The sequence below is a fragment of the Armigeres subalbatus genome, chromosome 3 (assembly GCF_024139115.2).
Source record: "Armigeres subalbatus isolate Guangzhou_Male chromosome 3, GZ_Asu_2, whole genome shotgun sequence".
Classification (NCBI taxonomy): Eukaryota; Metazoa; Arthropoda; class Insecta; order Diptera; family Culicidae; genus Armigeres; species Armigeres subalbatus.
This window is the reverse complement of record NC_085141.1, coordinates 67,705,796-67,723,364: the sequence shown is the minus strand read 5'-3', so window position 1 is coordinate 67,723,364 and position 17,569 is coordinate 67,705,796. Positions and strand designations below refer to the sequence as shown.

Sequence of the window (17,569 nt, the reverse complement as noted above, 5' to 3'; positions counted from 1 at the left end):
TATAAAACTGCTAATGTCGCTCCAGTTCATGTGACCAACACCTATTCTGCCCCACTCACATATTAGTCCCATACCGTTTTTTTTCGCATACTGAGATAATAGCTATTGAAGTTCCAAATCGCATCTTCCAAGTTCGAGAATACCTTTAGAAATTTTTTGAAAATTTTTCTGGGAATTCCTTGGAAAATCTTGTAAAGTTCAAGGAAAACGCACTGGTCTGGTCAACAGTTGCTACAGAAGAGAGCATCTATATTTATTTTACCCAACAGCAAACTTCTCATGTTTATGTACAAGTGTTTCTTATATACCTAGCTTTATTTATCAGGACTATGACAGTTCTTATCTGTCAATTATCTGAACTAGGGATTGGAATCTGAACACGCTAAACATTATTTATTCTTTCTTGAGTATATGACAACTCCTCCCTTATTTAGTTAATTATTATACCACTCTTTCTCTGAACATTATTTTCGCAAAATTCGACGGTGTCCATATATGTAACTTTATATTTAGATCGTGAGTTTTATAACTATAATTCATGATGGCACTTGTTAACTAAATTTTATACTTAATACTTTCTTTAGTAACACCTAACTACTTAATAGTACACAAATTCATGATCATTTGACTTCTGTTTCTTTCTATTCGAACGCCTTAATGTAACTGAAGGCTTCGAACTTCCTGATGGAAAAACATCAACACTTTCTTGTAACGCTCCCGGATGTAATTCATTTCTGGCGGGTGGTGGAGCCTCAGCATCGAAACCGTGAAACGGCTCATCTTCATCGGAATCGACAAACTTCCTCTTATGTGTCCGTACGGGCGCTTCTTCTCCTCCAGCTTGAAGCGAAACATTTCGCCTCCGTTCATTCGTTTTGACAAGCTTTATCTGCCCCCTGTGGGCCGTTAGGAGATGGGCTCCGATGGCAATCTGTAAAATATTCGTGGAAACTCTTTTAGTAAATTTAGCTTCCACCCATCTTTGAGTTTCAGAAATATTCGGATTCCTATAGTAAACCTTGTCGCCTGGTACTAATTTTCCAAAAGGATCTTTCTGAGTACCATTAATATTTTTCCCCATTACAGTATTTTCAAATGGCGGATATTCCAATTGTTTTTTAAATGATTTATTGGGGTTTAACAAATCTAACAATAGTTTTGGTTTATAACCTAATACTTTGTCAGAAGGTGTCACCCCAGACTCTAGGCAAGTATTCCTATAATTGATAAGAAAATAATCAATTTTGTCCTGTAGCAATGACAGCATTTTAGGATCGATCAAAAACTTTTTCAAAACTTCTTTTGTAACTCCCACCAGCCTTTCCGCCTGCCCATTACTTTGAGTGTGATAGGGCGGGCTTTTAAGAACTCTTATACCTTGTTTCTCCATATATGAATTAAAAGCGTTGGAATTGAAAGGCGGCCCATTATCGGTCACCACCATGTCAGGTAACCCATACCTGGCAAATATTCCAGCCATTTTCCTCAGAACTCTATCTGCGCTTGTACCTGAATCCATTATTTCAATTTCCAACCATTTGGAACAACTGTCAACTATCAACAACAAAGTATGTCCCTTGAAGAAGAAAAAATCAGCGTGAATTCTGCTAAATGGCTTTAAGGTAGGAATCCACTTGTGTGTTTCTTTAGCTCCTGGAACATTAGTCATCTTCAAACTCGTCTCACAGTGATTTACGAAGTCTTCTACATCTTTATTGATCCCAAACCAATAAACAGTCTTTCTGGCCATCTGCTTCATTTTAATAATGCCGTTATGGTTGGCATGTAGAAGTTCTAAAACTTTTCTCTGAAGATTAGCGGGTACCACAACTCGATCTTGAAATAATAAACATCCCTCTACTTCATCTTAATCCTGCTTTTGTGCATAAACGTTCCGGTAGCAAATCTGGAGTCTTTTCGGCCAACCATTTTTTATGTAAGAGAGAATCTGTTGCAAAAATGAGTCAGTTTTGGTTTCTTTCGCTACTAGCACATAATCTACTGGACACCCGTCAGTCAAATTCAATGATTTTACATAGTTGCACTCTGGATCACACGAAACCTCATTTTTCAATGGAAACCTTGAACAGAAGTCAGCATTTCCTTGTTTCTCCGCTGGCCTATATTCAATGACGTAATCGTAAATAGCCAAATCCATGACATATCTCTGGAGCCGCGTTACATAAATTGAATTTTTCCCCGATTTCCCTAATATACCAAAAAAGCGGCTTGTGATCCGTATAAATTGTGAATCTCTGGCCATACAAAAATTTATGAAACTTCTTGACCGTTGACACCACTGCCAAAGCTTCCAAGTGTAATATGGGATAAACTTTTTGGGCACTGTTCAATGAGAACGAAGTAAACCAAATCGGCTGCTCTTTTCCATCGATAATATGCGAAATAACTCCCCCCAACCCATAAGAGGAAGCATCCGTGCTAACGACTATAGGTTTCTTAGGGTCATAGTAAGTGAGTATATTTGCAGCCAGTAATTTATCTTTAGATTCCTGGAATGATGTTTCACATTTGGAACCCCATTCATACCTAACATTTTTTTTCAATAGTCCATATAGGGGTACAACGTTCTAGACAGATTTGGAAGAAATTTGTTGTAATAATTTGAAAGCCCCAAATAAGCTTTAAGTTCATTTACATTTTCAGGTTGTTTTGCAGCTTTTATTGTGGAAACTTTTTCAGGATTTGGTAGAAGGCCTTTGTTTGAAATTATGTGTCCCAAGAATGGTAATTCCTTTACAAAAAACTTGCATTTTTTATAATTGACTTTGATGTTGGCCTCTGAAAGCCGTTTTAAAACTTCTTCTAGTTTACTCAAGCATTCCTCTGGAGTTCTTCCTGCAATCAACACGTCATCTAGATAAATAAATACAAAATCAATTCCCTTTAAAATGTCTTCCATGATCTGTTGGAAAATTGCGGCGCTCGATGATGCCCCTTGGGGAAGTCTGTTATAAGTGAACAAACCCCTAATAGTATTAATAACGACAATTTTTCTCGATTTTTTTGAAAGCTTTAATTGTGTGTATGCTGTAGTCAAATCCAACGCACAAAATACACTGCATCCGGCTAACGATGCAAACACATCTTGCGCTGTAGGAAGGGGGTATGTGTTTGGTATCAGTACCTTGTTCAATGATACTTTACAGTCTATAACAAACCTAATTTCGTTGTCTTTTTTAGGTACAATCACAACAGGGGAAGCCCATAAACTTGTTTTGATAGGGGTTATAATTCCATCCTTTTCTAATTCTTGCAATAGACCCAACACTTTATCGCGCAGTCTGTACGGTACATTATATGCTTTTTTAAAAATAGGATTTTGTTCCCGAAGTACCAAGTCTGCTTCATACCCTTTAATCGGCATAGTAAAATCTTTGTTAAAAACAACGTCAAATTTTGTTCTCAAGCCATCCACTATTTTGTCAAAATTATTTACAAATGTAACATTATTTACTAATAAAGTCCGAGCAAACATCCTTCTCCAATCACTACAAAATACGTCCAACCAATCCCGCCCAATCAAAGGTATAAAATTATGTTCAGTATCAATCACAATTAGTTCCAGTTTAGCTCTTTTCGAATTTAACACCACATTAACCATCATCGATCCATGCACCTTTTAAGTTGACCCATTCACAACCATTAACCGTTTTTGGTTGCTTCTTACATAAATATTGTCAAAATTTCGAAAATAATCAGCTTTGCTCAATACTGAAACTGAGGAACCACTGTCAACCTCCATTTTCAAATGTCTACCCTCAACGTTAACTTCCACCAGACAAGGTTCACTAACTCTACTAATTGATTTTATCATCATGCAAGGGTAGTAATCACCTGAGTCCACGTCGCTATCGTAGTCCATTCTTAATCTTTTGAAATACTCATGCGGATCCTCCACACTTGCAGTGTCTCCTACAAATTTAACTGGATGTTTTTGCTGGTTGATGAATTTATAACAATTTTTTTGTATATGTCCTCTGGCTTTACAAAAATGACAAATAAAGTTAGCATACCGTCCCTTTGTCTGTGACCTAGATCGAGAACGATATCCGCCATTTTGGTATTGGGATCTTCTATCATCATTTCGATACTTTTCTCTGCTCCTTCTTTCAAAATCTCTTTCGCCATAATTCTTTCTTTCATCCTTGATTTCCTTCCATCCTAACCTATGCTTTACCGAATTCACTCCGCTGCTCCTATTGATTGCCTGTGAGCTATTTGCTGTAACTTCTTTTGTTTTTAAAATCCGCTCCGCCACTTTCAACGTCAAATTCTCCTCACCTAAAAGCTTCTGTTGCAAATCCTTATCATGCACACCGTAAACCAATTGATCCCTAATGGCCGAGTCTCTAAATTCACCAAAGTCACACGTTTCAGCCAATAGTTTCACATCTAGAAGAAAATTTTCGTTCGTTTCACCTGGTCCTTGTACCCTGCATCTAAACTTATACCGCATCACTATGTCTGATTCTACCTTATCATATCTCTCCTTTAATTTTTTTATAATATCCGCGTAGGATACGGTTCGTAAGTCCGTCGCAGGATAAAGACGTTTCAATTCCTGGAACACCGTTATCCCGCACAAGCTAAGGAAAATATCTTTTTTCTTACCCTCTACAATGTCGTTACTAGAGAAGATGTATTCCATTTGTTCGACATAATGAGAGAACGAGGTACCATGAACATATGGATCAATTGAACCGATTAGCCCCATTGTGTCTAATTAGTTCACAACTTGAAATTCAAAATGAAATCTAGCAATCACTTATATTCTTCAAAAATAAAGGAACAATATATTCACATACCTTTGTACCGTTCTCACTCGCTGAATTCCAGTTCCCGTCTCCTCCGAAACTAGTGGTTATTGTACTGCTGAACGCCAATTGTCCCAATCCCGAAAAGTTCGTGTGTGCGTCGATAATTCCGCCTTTCAAACGATTACGTTTTGCACCGGTATCACGTATTCACTCAGCAACAACACCGGTAATCATCCTTTTTCGTACAGCCTTATCCGGATTATCGGTCAACTGGCCTAGCTTTCCTGCTCAAAGGCTCTTCGGTAAACTTCAATTTCAGACGCCACCAGGAAATTAACTCGACCTGTGGATAATAGGGTCCACCCTAAGCCAAGGAACTAGCGTCACTTTTGACCGGCTATGAACGAGAAGAAAAAGAATAATATCTTTTACACTTAGCTCACTTTCTTTTGTTAACAAAACAACCACCCAAACAATTGACTTCTTTCAATAGCTTTTCAATTCAAATCACAACCTACAACATCCCAAAGCACAATGTCCACTAATTACCTTTCATCCGATTAATTCCTCAACCAGCCAACCTTAGCTCCGTCCGACACAAGCTAATCCGAAACGGCCACTTATTCTACTATTTTTTACTACTTTCACACGCGAATTACTAATTTTTTTTTTATCTATATTTATTTTACCCAACAGCAAACTTCTCATGTTTATGTACAAGTGTTTCTTATATACCTAGCTTTATTTATCAGGACTATGACAGTTCTTATCTGTCAATTATCTGAACTAGGGATTGGAATCTGAACACGCTAAACATTATTTATTCTTTCTTGAGTATATGACACGTGATTCCTTTGTAAAACCATCCGAAAATTCTTTTGAAAATTGATCCAGAAATTTCTTCGAAAGTTCTTCCAGAAACTGCTTTGAAATCCTTGATTATTATATACTAGCGAAAGAAACCCAGCTTTGCTCGAGTGCTGCAAATGTCACAATGAATATTTGCAGCACCGCAGATCAATTTCCGTGCGTTTGTTTTGTTTCCCTCAACAACTGACCCAAAATAATTTATCTCGAAAGAGTAATTTTGAAACGCTAAATTCATTTTGAGATTAGAATTGTTATCCAACATATACTACGCTACTTGAGTACTTCTGGATACGCAAGCCTTAAGGTCTGAAGCATTAACAGCGTCCTCATTCTAACATTGAAACAGTCAATTTCCAGCTTTGGAGCACCTAGGAGCAAATCACCACATGAACCATCGGAAAGTAGAAAAAAAAGGTTTTAATACATAATACCAGATTGTTCCGAATCTTTCCCGAAAAAAGTTTAGTAAAATTTTCTTTTGCCATACATATTTTGTTCGGGAGATGCTTTACAGCATTAATATATGTGTGAAATTAAAAAAATTCCAGGTTCGCGAAACGAACGATTTTTTTTGAGGTTTTGTCCGTGTTCCCGCTCACACGCTGGTAGCCGACAAGCCCCCTTTCGATATTGTTGATTCTCACGTGGTGTGTGTGGCAACTACAACTAGCACTTCTGTAAAAATAGGTGGCTCTAAACGATTACGGACAATATTATTTGCGACCCTTGGCTCGCACGAACCATAGAAAATATCGGCGGTAATGGTTATTACTTAGTTATCACACTTTTTAAATAACCTCTTCACATTCTGTGCGACCTCTGGTCGAAGACGGTGATTCTGTCTTTTTTTTTCATTTGAGGTTTAGATAGAATATAGCTGTTATTTGAGTCAATTAATATAGCAATCAACAATTACTCACGGTAATGAAACTTTAACGGAAAAGATTTTTTTATTATTCATACTGTCAATAAATGAGTTGTTACATGGTAATATGTAAGGTAGTCATGTTTATACATAATTAAATGCTATTTACACATAAATAATCTGGTAGATTTTCAATCATTCACTACAGACATAATTCAACAATCCCTCTATCAAACTTCTATAACGTGACTATTCTTGGTTAAGCCAATTGTTGATTATTTTCTCTGTATTTTGAAGGAAAAAAATAAGTCTTATAGATGGCTGCCGCTTATTATGGACTCATTCTACTAGCTCATAATTGTCTTGATCCAATACCGAAACTTGGCTACATCCGTATAGATAGCGAACTTCTTTACGTTGCATAGCAGAGTTTCTGGATCCTGTTGTCCCTTGGAAACGACTCCTCGCAGATAAAACTGGTTACCGCGTTTGAGAACAAATCCACTGCCGGAATCGCCATTGCAAGGTGCTGATCCGTGGCCGTCCCCACAAAATACTCTGGAGATTATAGGAAGCATCTTCTCCAAATTGTCACGACATGATCTCTGTGTAACGATTGTGGCTTTGATGTAAGTGGGAACTGTGGAAGAGCCTTTTTCTGTGAGACCCCAGCCAGCCACGATGCCTTCTTGATCAACTACCCGTTCCAGGTCATTGGCATCGTTCCACAAGCATATCGGTATAATGAATTCTGTGTAGATCAATACCGTCTTGAGTCGCAGAATGGCGATGTCCGCATCGTTGAAATCATCGTCGTTGATGTAGTCTTCGTGTGGATGTACGCTACTTATGTACATAAGATTGGCATTTTCATCTACGAAATTATCAATGTTGTACATTCCCGGGATGGCTAGTATCCGCTCTGCAGTCATGAAATCGCCCGCATCGTAGATACAATGAGCTGCTGTAATAAGATGCCGATTGGAGATGATAGTGCTGCCGCAGAAGTAGGATGGTGTTTGAGCTTGAGTTTGGTCGAACAGGGGCACAATCCAAGGAAATTGACCTTTGCTTACGCGCTCGCCGTTGAACGAAAGTTGGTTGAAGCCAGAACTAGAAGGTTTGCCGCAGGAACTGAAATAAACAATATAGGTTAAACAATTATTTTAGATTATATGTTTAACTATTATGAACATACTAATTGATCGGAGGTGAAACTGTAGTTCGTACGGGAGTTGGGCGAGTAGGCATGGTTTGGACAAACGTAGGTCTTGGCGTTGTTGATTCCGTATATACAAACTGCGGTCGTGTGGGTCTTGGCGGGGGTCGCTGTTGTACTGGTTGTTGTTGGGGTCGTACAGGGTACGCCAGCTGGTTAGAAGTATCAGTAGGTCCTTGGTTTTGAAATCCATTATTGTTAGGGAAACCATTGTACTGAAAGTTATTATTAGATTGGAAGCCACTATTGCCCGAGAAGCTGTTTGGTTCCATCCGTGTGTACAGAGTATGTTCGAGGTTGATAGTGGTTATTACTCGTCCCTGTGCGCGGCTTCCTGTGCATATAGTTTGTCCATTGAGAGCGATATTCAGTACGCTCGGCAATATGTGCTGTAGTGGAAAATTGACCCGGTACTGTGCCGGGTTACCGTGAACGATGTCATTGAAAGTGGACTCTCTCGACTTGACTAATGTGATGGATCCAACGTTATTCTGTAAAAAATGGTTATTATAGAATGTTTTATTCATTTAATTTATCACATAAAATTTAGAAATATTTAAATGTATGTTCTAACAGCTGATAAGTAAAAACTATGAAGCATACTCTGAGAGAAGACATGAATAAAGAAACCGGGAAGCCAATTGATCAGCGATGTAAAATTAGTTACTGTCGTATTTAATTACTTTAGGTGATTCTATCATACAGGCCCTTAAGAATGCAAAAGTTTGTATAACTCCTGTTTGTGTACACTAAAGGGTTATTTTCACTCTGTCTGATTATGTGGACCTCCGATCTTATGAGCGCTTTGTTTATGATGCATATAGTGCGGGTGTGAATCTTATATGTCGCAGTTTCTTCTGGAACCTAAAGGCAATTTTCACAGATGATGGGACTTCGTATTTCACGATTAACGACATTGTCAATGGTCTAAGATACACGGATCCATCCACCATCTCGAAAGTATGCGCTTCTAGCGTAACACTCCTTTCTGAAAAAAAAAACTCTGTCATTCTCAGTATAATGTACTTTGTCTTTGATGCATTCATCAACAGGCCAACGTTTTTTTCCTCACGTTTCAGGCAGGTGTACAGTACTGCCACCTTTTCAAATGTTCAACCGACAATGTCCATATGAAACAAATTGGCTGGATATGTTGAAAATCGTGACTTCGACGAGATTCAAGGCTCCCCCAGCATATGCGGCTTTGAAGTCGATAAATAGATGATGTGTGGGCACGTTGTATTCGCGGCATTCCTGCAACACCTGACGTACGGCGAACACCTAGTCTATGGAAGACCGTTCACCCATAAATCCCGCCTAGTACTGCCACACGAACACTTTGTAGACGGCATTCAGCAATGTGATTGCGCGGTAGTTGCTACAATCCAGCGTATCGCCCTTTTTGTAAATGGAACACACGACAAATTCCATTCCACTATCCTCCCAAAACTTGGTAATTACCCAGTGCAACGCTCTCCAGGTCAACTCCAGGGGCTTTGTTCGTTTTCCAGCCGGCCGATCTCCTCCTGGATTTCCGGAAGCCGGAAGTTGCATGTCCTGCACGCGTACTCCCAGGTTCATTTCCATACCGCCATTGTTGTCTGCCACATCGCCATTCAGGTGCTCTTCGAAGTGTTGCCGCCACCTTTGGATCACCACACGCTCGTTCGTAAAAAAGTTCCCGTTTATGTCCTTACATATATCGGGCTGTGGCACGTGGCCCTTACGGTTTCTTCGGCTACTTCTCATAGGCGCTTTTTCTTCCGAAAAATCGAGTTTTGTTTCATCCGCACCCGTTTGTATTGTGCCTCGTTCGCTCTCGTGCGGTGTTGCAGCAATCACGCCCATGCTGCATCCTTCTCCTCAACTAACTGCTCACATTCGGCGTCATACAGTCGTTTCTTTGCTCCGAGGGCACCGTGCCTAGTGCAGCGATTGCGATGCTTCCAATGGCGGTTCGAATATCTCTCCAGCCATCTTCAAGAGACGCTGCGCCTAGCTGCTCTTCCGTTGGGAGTACCACTTCCTGCTGTTGCGCGTAGTCTTTGGCTAGTCTACCGTCTTGTAGCCACCCAATGTTTAGCCGCGACTCCGACGCATGTTGTACACCATCGAAAGTTTTGAGCGCAGACATACTGCAACGAGGTAGTGGTCGGATTCAATATTCGCACTACGATAAGTACGTACGGAGAAGAGTTTATCGTCGATTAGAACGTGGTCGATTTAGTGCTTCGGACATTCAGCGGAGGCTGCAAAGTTTATGCATCGTTGGCCGTTGTCGTGCGATACGGTATGCAGACTCTCCGGTCCGATGACCGGTCTATACATTTCCTCCCTTCCTGCCTGAGCGGTAATGTCGCTGATGACGATTTTGACGTCCCGCAGTGGGCATCCATCGGATGTCTGCTCCAGCTGCGCTTCTTTCTCGCCGTCGGGTCTCCCTTCGTGTGAGCGGTACACGTTGATGATGCTATAGTTGACGAAACGGCCTTTTTTCCTCAGCTTGCACATCCTTGCGTTGTTTAACTGCCCCCCAAACACGCGTTAGCATATCTTGCCCAAAACTATGAAGCAAACAACTCGTTGGTGGTGCCACAGCTTTGGTAGAAGGTAGCCGCTCGATGCTCGCCTTTTCCACACTTTCCACACACAGCAGATTTCCTGCAGCGCTACGAGTCGAAGTTGAGGGGGTGTGATTCATCGTAGATTATCCTGTCGCAACCTGCTAAGCCTAGCGACTTGCAGTTCCATGTTGCAAGCATCCAATCGTGATCCTTAATTCGTCGCCTAGGTCGTTGCTGATTGTATCGAGTTGCATTATCTTCTATGTCGTTCGTAATGGATGTTTTTAAAGGCGACTTATTGGGCCTGCGCAAACCGCCTGTCTCGTCGGAGGGCCGTCGTGTCAGGTCTGTTTAGCGTCCCACGTAACACCAAGACTTGAGCTTGTGCGCTTTTAACGGCACACGGTTATTTTAGCGGAGCCTACTTGCGGATGCATGCAGCTTTTTATAGAAGTTTAACAGAGCCCACTGTCAAACCCCACCACATCCTAGGAAGGCACCACAACTCGCAGATGGCCTGGGGAGGGATCGCTCATTTTATGTCGGGGACTAATTTTTTTCACAACTGTGTAGAACATGTTGAAATGCATTTTCATAACCGGTGCCTCATCACAATTTGAGCTTTTTATCACATAGTATGGACCACCGGATCAGTTCTTTATTGAAACATTGCGGAAACGTCTCTCATGGAGTGACACATATCGTGAATGTAGAGCTGACAAGTGAGAGATTTTTTTTTTCAAATTTAACAGATCGAATGGATCTGGTAAAGTAAAATCGATTTTTTGAGCACATATCATTATTCGATCAATTTATTAATTTTAGTTTTTATGTACATGACTTACACTGCCGTTCTACGCATAATTGTCCCGTGTTACCTTTGATGAAAAAATCTAAACTCGATTCGATTTGTCCCACTATTTTCAGAATCGATTGAATCTTAAAATTTAACAAATATTTATGAGCGTAGGCAGCACTTTTCCAGGACATAAACTTATTTAAACGATGATATGGAAATGCTAATATCATCTTCCAAACTTGGACGTACATGTTCATGATAGAATTAGAGGCGAAAGTATAGAATTGATAGTTCCGTTAGGATACGGCAGGCATGAAGAATGTTTTTATAGAAGTCGATTTGAAAGCGAACGGAGGGCAATATTTGTGATGGCACATATCACACGACCTTCATTCTGCCAAGCTCCCGTACGGGAGCCCTCCGCTCGCTTTCAAATCGACTTCTATAAAAACATTCTTCATGCCTGCCGTAGCCTAACGGAACTATCAATTCTATACTTTCGCCTCTAATTCTATCATGAACATGTACGTTAGAGTGGGGCGTCATGGTCATTTTTTCAAATCAATGGTTTTTCGAAGCCATTCTGGGTCCTGAACAACTGTGCAGAATTTGGGACCGATTGGTTGCTTCCTCGCTTTCCGCATCGCGTTTGAAGTTTGTATGGGAATTACTATGGGAGAAAGTGTATTTTTGCATTTCTACTACTAGAGGTTTCAGTTCATCGTAAACCAAGTGGCACATTACGTTAAAGTATAACCCAAAGGATGCCGAAAAACTTTGCTGAAGAAGGCACGTTGCTGGAACGTCCACGAAAAAAGTTATAACGCTTCGAAGATTGAGTGTTTACACCATATGCAAAAAATCATTTATTCTGCCAGCACTGCCGAACTACGTGGGGCAATAATTTAACTGAGTGTTATTTCAAAATTATTGATTTTATAGGACTTTGGAGCTAATGGGAGATATTCGGAATGATTTCACAAAGTAAAAATTCCGACTAGAAGGAAAATGGGTTTTGCCCTCTGACAATTACAGGTTGTCCGGTAGTGCTGGCAGAAACATTGATTTCTTGCACATGGCTAAAACAATCAATTTTCGAAACTTAATAACATTTTTCGTAAACCTTCCAGCTGCGTACCTTCTTCAGCAAAGTCTTTCGGCATCTTCTAGGCTATGTGCTAACGTATTGAGTCACGTGATTGATGATAAATTGAAGCCGCTAAGAGCAAACATGTAAAAAAGTACGTTTTCCCATACTAATCTCCATGTAAATTTAAAACGCGATGCGGCATGCGAGGTCGCAACCAATCGAGCCCATATTTTGCACAGTTGATTGGGGTCCCAAAACGATTCAGAAAAACCTTGATCTCACTTGATCGGATGAAGTTTGCGTTTTCCCATACAACTGCGCCCCACTCTAATGTACGTCCAAGTTTGGAAGATGATATTAGCATTTCCATATCATTGTAAATCGTTTAACTTCACGTAGAAGTAACACACACGAGATCATTAATTTAGTTATTTAAACGGTTTGCAGTCTCTATTATCATCCAACAGCAACTTCATTTCTCAGAGGGACAAATTGACTCGAGTTTGAAATTTTCATCAAAGGTAACATGGGACAATTATGCGTAGAACGGCAGTACAGGTGTGATATCACCTCAAGTAAGCCATGTATTTCGTCAAATCGGCCAATTAGTGCAACTTTAACGCTAATAGGTTTGTCAAACATTCGTTGATTGGCACTACATGATGATGAGATATAGAACTACTTATTGCCTACTGGGCTATAACCTTTCACTTTGGCCTTTGAGGAAGACTAATACAAAAGTTTTAAAATTTCCAAAAGTTCGACTTTAATTATCTTTAACAGGGCTTGTACTTATCGTTTCGATTAAATGAAATCAAGCGATTTTTTGGCCGAAGAAGAATTTTCACTAACCACTCTTTTCTCTGTACCTTGAAGATAAACGAAAATCATGCCTACTTTATGAAATTCTTTTTTCTTTTCATCACTTTTGTGCCACACTCACATCTCGTGAAAATTTTCGGTAAGGAATTATAAAAATTGTATGACCGCAACGGGATTTGAACCTAGTATATCAACGTTGGGATGCGGTCACTCTATCCACACCAGCATAAAGGCTACTATTGTTGGCATTGGTGATGGCACGAAAAGAATGAAAGAAGATATTAAACGAGCAAATCAATTTTCCGCTGCACTGGTAGTGCTCATGAGAATGAGTGAGATTTGCGATCCCTGATCTTAAGTATGTGTATATTTTATTTTTAATATCACAGAGGAAAACTCTGATAAACGTACATTCACAAATGAATGTTATTGACAAATCAATCAGGATCAGGATCTAACCCAAATTATTAAATGATAGAATCCATCCTAGGCGCCTTTTCATCCAAAACAATTTACACCGTTATCATCTCCATTGAACCGAATCACGTAAATCCCATTCGCAGATCGCATTTCCAAGCGACGACGGATTTACCCTGATAGAATAGAGCCACGAGTTGGCACTGTGGAATATGGCAACGCTATTCGAATTACATTCATCAGTCACAAAGTCGCATCACTTCTGCGGTAGCGTAGATCGTGGTGATGTTGATAGAGGCGTTTTATTTATACAATCCATGTCCACAAGCGGCTAATCTGGTTGGGCGGGGATTTTTCGCCTTCGCTGTATCAACATACTGTTTTCGTTTTGTTTGTAGTATTTTATGATTGGTAGGGGAGAACGGTCCAAAATGCACCCCTTAAGGTTTTTCGATGTTTTCGCCCATATAAGCAAAAATACCCGACCATTTCAACGCATAGGTGCAAAATTTACAAACCCAGCTACATTTCACAATGATCTCCATGACTTTCTAACGCATTTAAAAAATGTTTTAAAAATAGGCCTGGGGCAAAACGCCCGAATGGTGGTCTAAAATGACTCAATTGCATGTAAAATGATGGTGAACGCATGGTTGTTTGTTTTTTCTTAATGGATTGAACTACAATCTTACGGAAGTGGCGGAATAATAGCAAATCGTTAAATTTGAGTGAGTATGAAGTGATTTTGCTAATTTTTTCCAATGGAGCTTAATGATGGACAACTAATTATGAATTGTAATGGTAAGATTCGTTCATAAATGTACTACAACAGATTATATGAGTGAGGCCCCACGGGTGCATTTTGGACCGTTCTCCCCTACTAACATGGCTGAGGCCTTCCCCGGCTCATTTTTAGCTACAAAGTTCATGTTCTTTGAAAATATATGAAAATTATCATAGATAATACGAATTCTAGTAGCATGAATTGCTTTTTTTTGAATAAAATTATGATAATAAAAATGAGTTTGTGATGCAAATTATGGAGTACTAGACCATTACTCAGGAAAAGAACTTTGAAGCTTTTTTCAAGCGATAATGTAATGAAGGTGTAAGCAATATGAAAAGTTGGTAGCAATTCGTAGTAAAATGCAACAGCTATCAGATATCTCTATGATTAGAAAGTTAAACAACAAAAATACTTGAATTTGGTACTTGGAATAGTTCAGTTTTAGTTGACCGTCCGTTAGGCCAAAGTAACAACTCACCTGTGCCAATTGCGTTGCTATCGACAGATCTATGTTTAGTTTAGCCGTTTGACCCACTTGAATATTGTCGATTTCGACGTAACCGAAAATTTGCTTGGTGTTTGGATCGACCTGGTAAGTGAATATATCCGGACATGGAGACTCCAGGTATTGTGTTCGTGCTATACTGACTCTACTGAGTGTGAAGACCAACGCCAATAAGATGGAAACTTGTGATGACATTATTCGATATGCTATCAATTTTCCAACCAGTGGTTAGCCTTGGAATGGTTTTCCGGTACCGTTGGTTTATCTCATTCAGCTTCCTGTTCCTTCGAGTGACATCACATTTAGCGGCGGATTTTTGTGCGATTTGATTGAATACCACCAAGCAATGTCCACGATGTTTGTAGGAATAATTTGCAATCAATAACACTACTGTTGCTTAGCAAATCCGTTGATTGACCGCACACCGCATATAAAATTACACGAATTATCCCTCTATACGCTAATTAATCATAGCATGTGAACTAGTGAACACTGATTTTCATCGGCGCATCTAATTGTTATCGGTATTCTGATACCCACACAACACAGCCTATATCAGGGCATCGATCAGTTAACTATAGGTGAACATTCTTTAGTCAATGCACTAAGCAAATGCAAACTGTGATTTTGGATGCAGTACGCAAAGAAAGACGCGACGATCCTCACGCTTACAGATCAACACACACACTGGCTGTTCGCGAGATCGCGATCCGAATACAGTAAATCGGAAACTTCGTATGTGTTCTCCATATTCGCTCTTTCGAAAAGTGTGTTGGAATGCTGCTCACCAGTGCAGCGGTGATACTGTGGAAAGCTCTCTCTACCTTCCTAGTTCCGAAAGCTACTAAATAAACAAAATGTGAGCCCTTCGTCAGATGCGCGCTTATTGATGCAGAGGCATCCATCATAGAATTACATTCCAACAAACGATTTAGAAGCACGTTTCTGAATCTCTATGTCGTATCTCTACAGAACCTGTTTTGCCTCATCGAATTTTAATAGCTAGTGGAAATCCTACCACAATTCAAAATACTTACTTGTTCCACCAGTAAGACTTGTGGAACTACAGTAAGGAATTAATGTATGTGCATAGGGAAAAGACAGGTATTCCCGGTAAGCTATCGCGCTTCTGTACAGCCCTCCAAAACGGCAACCATACCCCAATATTCTGTACCAACAAGCTAAATCGTAAATTCTCGAATGAGCACAATCGGCTACATTGTAGATTTGGCAAAAAATATTGCTATCATTGTTTTATGAGCGGGTGTTCGCCGAAGATTCCTATTGGTATCCGATACTGTTTGTGGTAGACCCGGCGGCGGCGGCGGGGTGAACCGGCGTGGATGAAAAAATCAATGACTGGAAAAATCAATTTGAATGCGGGTTTTTTGATTAATGCGGTTTTGATTTACACGACAGGAATCGCCCGTAAACAAATCAACTTCAGTGGATTTAAATTGCAATATTCTACGTTTGCCGATCATCAAGCAGCACATTCAAAATAGTCAATTGTCGGCGACACTAACCAATACCTGACTTCAAAATGTTATTTACGTTAAAATGTTATGATCAACAAAAATAAAAATAAATACTTGAGTAAGACTGGGGATGCCCAACCAAATTGAAAAATTTTCCTGAAATTTGGTTAAATATGCCAAAAAAGATCTTGGTGGAGTTCCTGAAGGAATTTCTGGAGAAAACTAGATTTTTTTTTAAATTTCAACAGACATTTCTTAGAAAATTTCATAAGGAACTCCTTCGTAAAGTCCTGTGAGAATTACTACAGAAATTTATTTAGATATTCTTTCTCAAATTCATTCACGTTCTATTTGGGAAATTTCTTTAGTAGAGCTAATTCTGCAGGAATTCATTCGGAAATTTATTCAACAATGAGCTAATTTCCGATGGAATTCCTAAAAGAGTTTTTCAAAGGAATTTCCAAACGATTTCCTGAAGTAATGTCGGATAGAGTTTTTGAAGAAATTGCCAAAAAAAACTGTTAGAACTGAAGGAATTCCCAAAGAAAAATCAGTAGGAACCCTTCAGGAAAATTTCGAAGAAATCCTCATAGATATGTTTAAAGTCCTAACAGAATTTCAAATAAATTTCCCAATAAATTTTAAAAGGAGCTTCGAATGAATATCTGAAGGGATCCTAAAACAATCAAAAGAAATGGAGAAAGTCGTGAAGAAATGAATCGCCCACTTTGAGCGTGGTTACAGCGGCACACTAGGAGTTAACTTTCTGAAATCTGTATGGCGAAAGGCTTCGATTTCTCAAAATTAAGCACCTTATTCGAAAAAATATTTGGTAGGCGTAGTAGCGGACACCATCCTTCATAACCGGTACCAAATAGTTTTTCGTGAAAACTTCCTAATTTTAGGAAAACCCACGTTAGATGTCTTTTGCCATACAAATTTCTGGTGGTTAACTCATGCTGGCTATTTTGCGCATATACGATAGCGCCTGGGAGTGGAAGCGGCGGGTAGAAAATCAGCCACTGCCAATAATTCATTCCTGAGGAAAATGTCCAAATATTTCATTCTAAATTTACCTAGACCTATGATGGTCGCACACTCCGTGCTGTCCGGAGGAAAACCGAATTTGATTTCCTATTCCAGGTTGCTCGTTGCACATCGGCTGCACGAGCATCTTCCTCGATTGCACACAGCCACCGAGTCCGGGGTCTATTCCGGAGCCAACGTCCTCTTCTACGCTCTCGGAAGGTTTTTTGCTTGTCTCTCTTGCAGCATACACAGTACATGTTCAGCCCACTGTAATCTGCCATATTTTATCAGCTTGCCTTTGTCTGCATTTTTATAAACTTGCTACAATCGTGATTCATTCGTTCGT

General features: G+C 39.7%; 2 protein-coding genes across 3 annotated transcripts; both read right to left on the bottom strand.

Moving 5' to 3' along the window:
* Positions 1 to 324: 324 nt before the first annotated feature.
* LOC134222884 (uncharacterized) lies at positions 325 to 4,990 on the bottom strand. Of its 2 annotated transcripts, none has more exons than XR_009982443.1 (2): positions 4,827 to 4,990; positions 325 to 931 (listed from the first exon to the last, which is right to left on the bottom strand). XR_009982443.1 is itself a non-coding variant. In XM_062702028.1 (2 exons), exons 1-2 carry the CDS (start codon positions 4,667 to 4,669, stop codon positions 867 to 869), a joined length of 879 nt encoding a protein of 292 aa, XP_062558012.1. In that variant the 5' UTR covers positions 4,670 to 4,689; the 3' UTR covers positions 325 to 866. The 2 variants fall into 2 exon arrangements, 1 of the variants encoding a protein (XP_062558012.1); XM_062702028.1 differs by lacking the exon at positions 4,827 to 4,990 and adding an exon at positions 3,856 to 4,689.
* A 1,583-nt stretch (positions 4,991 to 6,573) lies between these two features.
* LOC134219616 (proclotting enzyme-like) lies at positions 6,574 to 15,483 on the bottom strand. Its single transcript, XM_062698402.1, has 3 exons — positions 14,690 to 15,483; positions 7,712 to 8,223; positions 6,574 to 7,647 (listed from the first exon to the last, which is right to left on the bottom strand). The coding sequence occupies exons 1-3, from the start codon at positions 14,909 to 14,911 to the stop codon at positions 6,861 to 6,863; spliced, it is 1,521 nt and encodes a 506-aa protein (XP_062554386.1). The 5' UTR covers positions 14,912 to 15,483; the 3' UTR covers positions 6,574 to 6,860.
* Between the last annotated feature and the right edge of the window lie 2,086 nt (positions 15,484 to 17,569).

Excerpts from the sequence above, each read along its gene's own strand:
- LOC134222884 (XM_062702028.1), bottom strand. The coding sequence starts at position 4,669 with ATGGAATACATCTTCTCTAGTAACGACATTGTAGAGGGTAAGAAAAAA. Across the intron at positions 932-3,855 it reads CGATAGCGACGTGGACTCAG|ATTGCCATCGGAGCCCATCT; the intron begins GTGATTACTACC and ends AATATTTTACAG.
- LOC134219616 (XM_062698402.1), bottom strand. The coding sequence starts at position 14,911 with ATGTCATCACAAGTTTCCATCTTATTGGCGTTGGTCTTCACACTCAGT. Across the intron at positions 8,224-14,689 it reads TAGCAACGCAATTGGCACAG|AATAACGTTGGATCCATCAC; the intron begins GTGAGTTGTTAC and ends CATTTTTTACAG. Across the intron at positions 7,648-7,711 it reads GTTTCACCTCCGATCAATTA|TTCCTGCGGCAAACCTTCTA; the intron begins GTATGTTCATAA and ends TGTTTATTTCAG.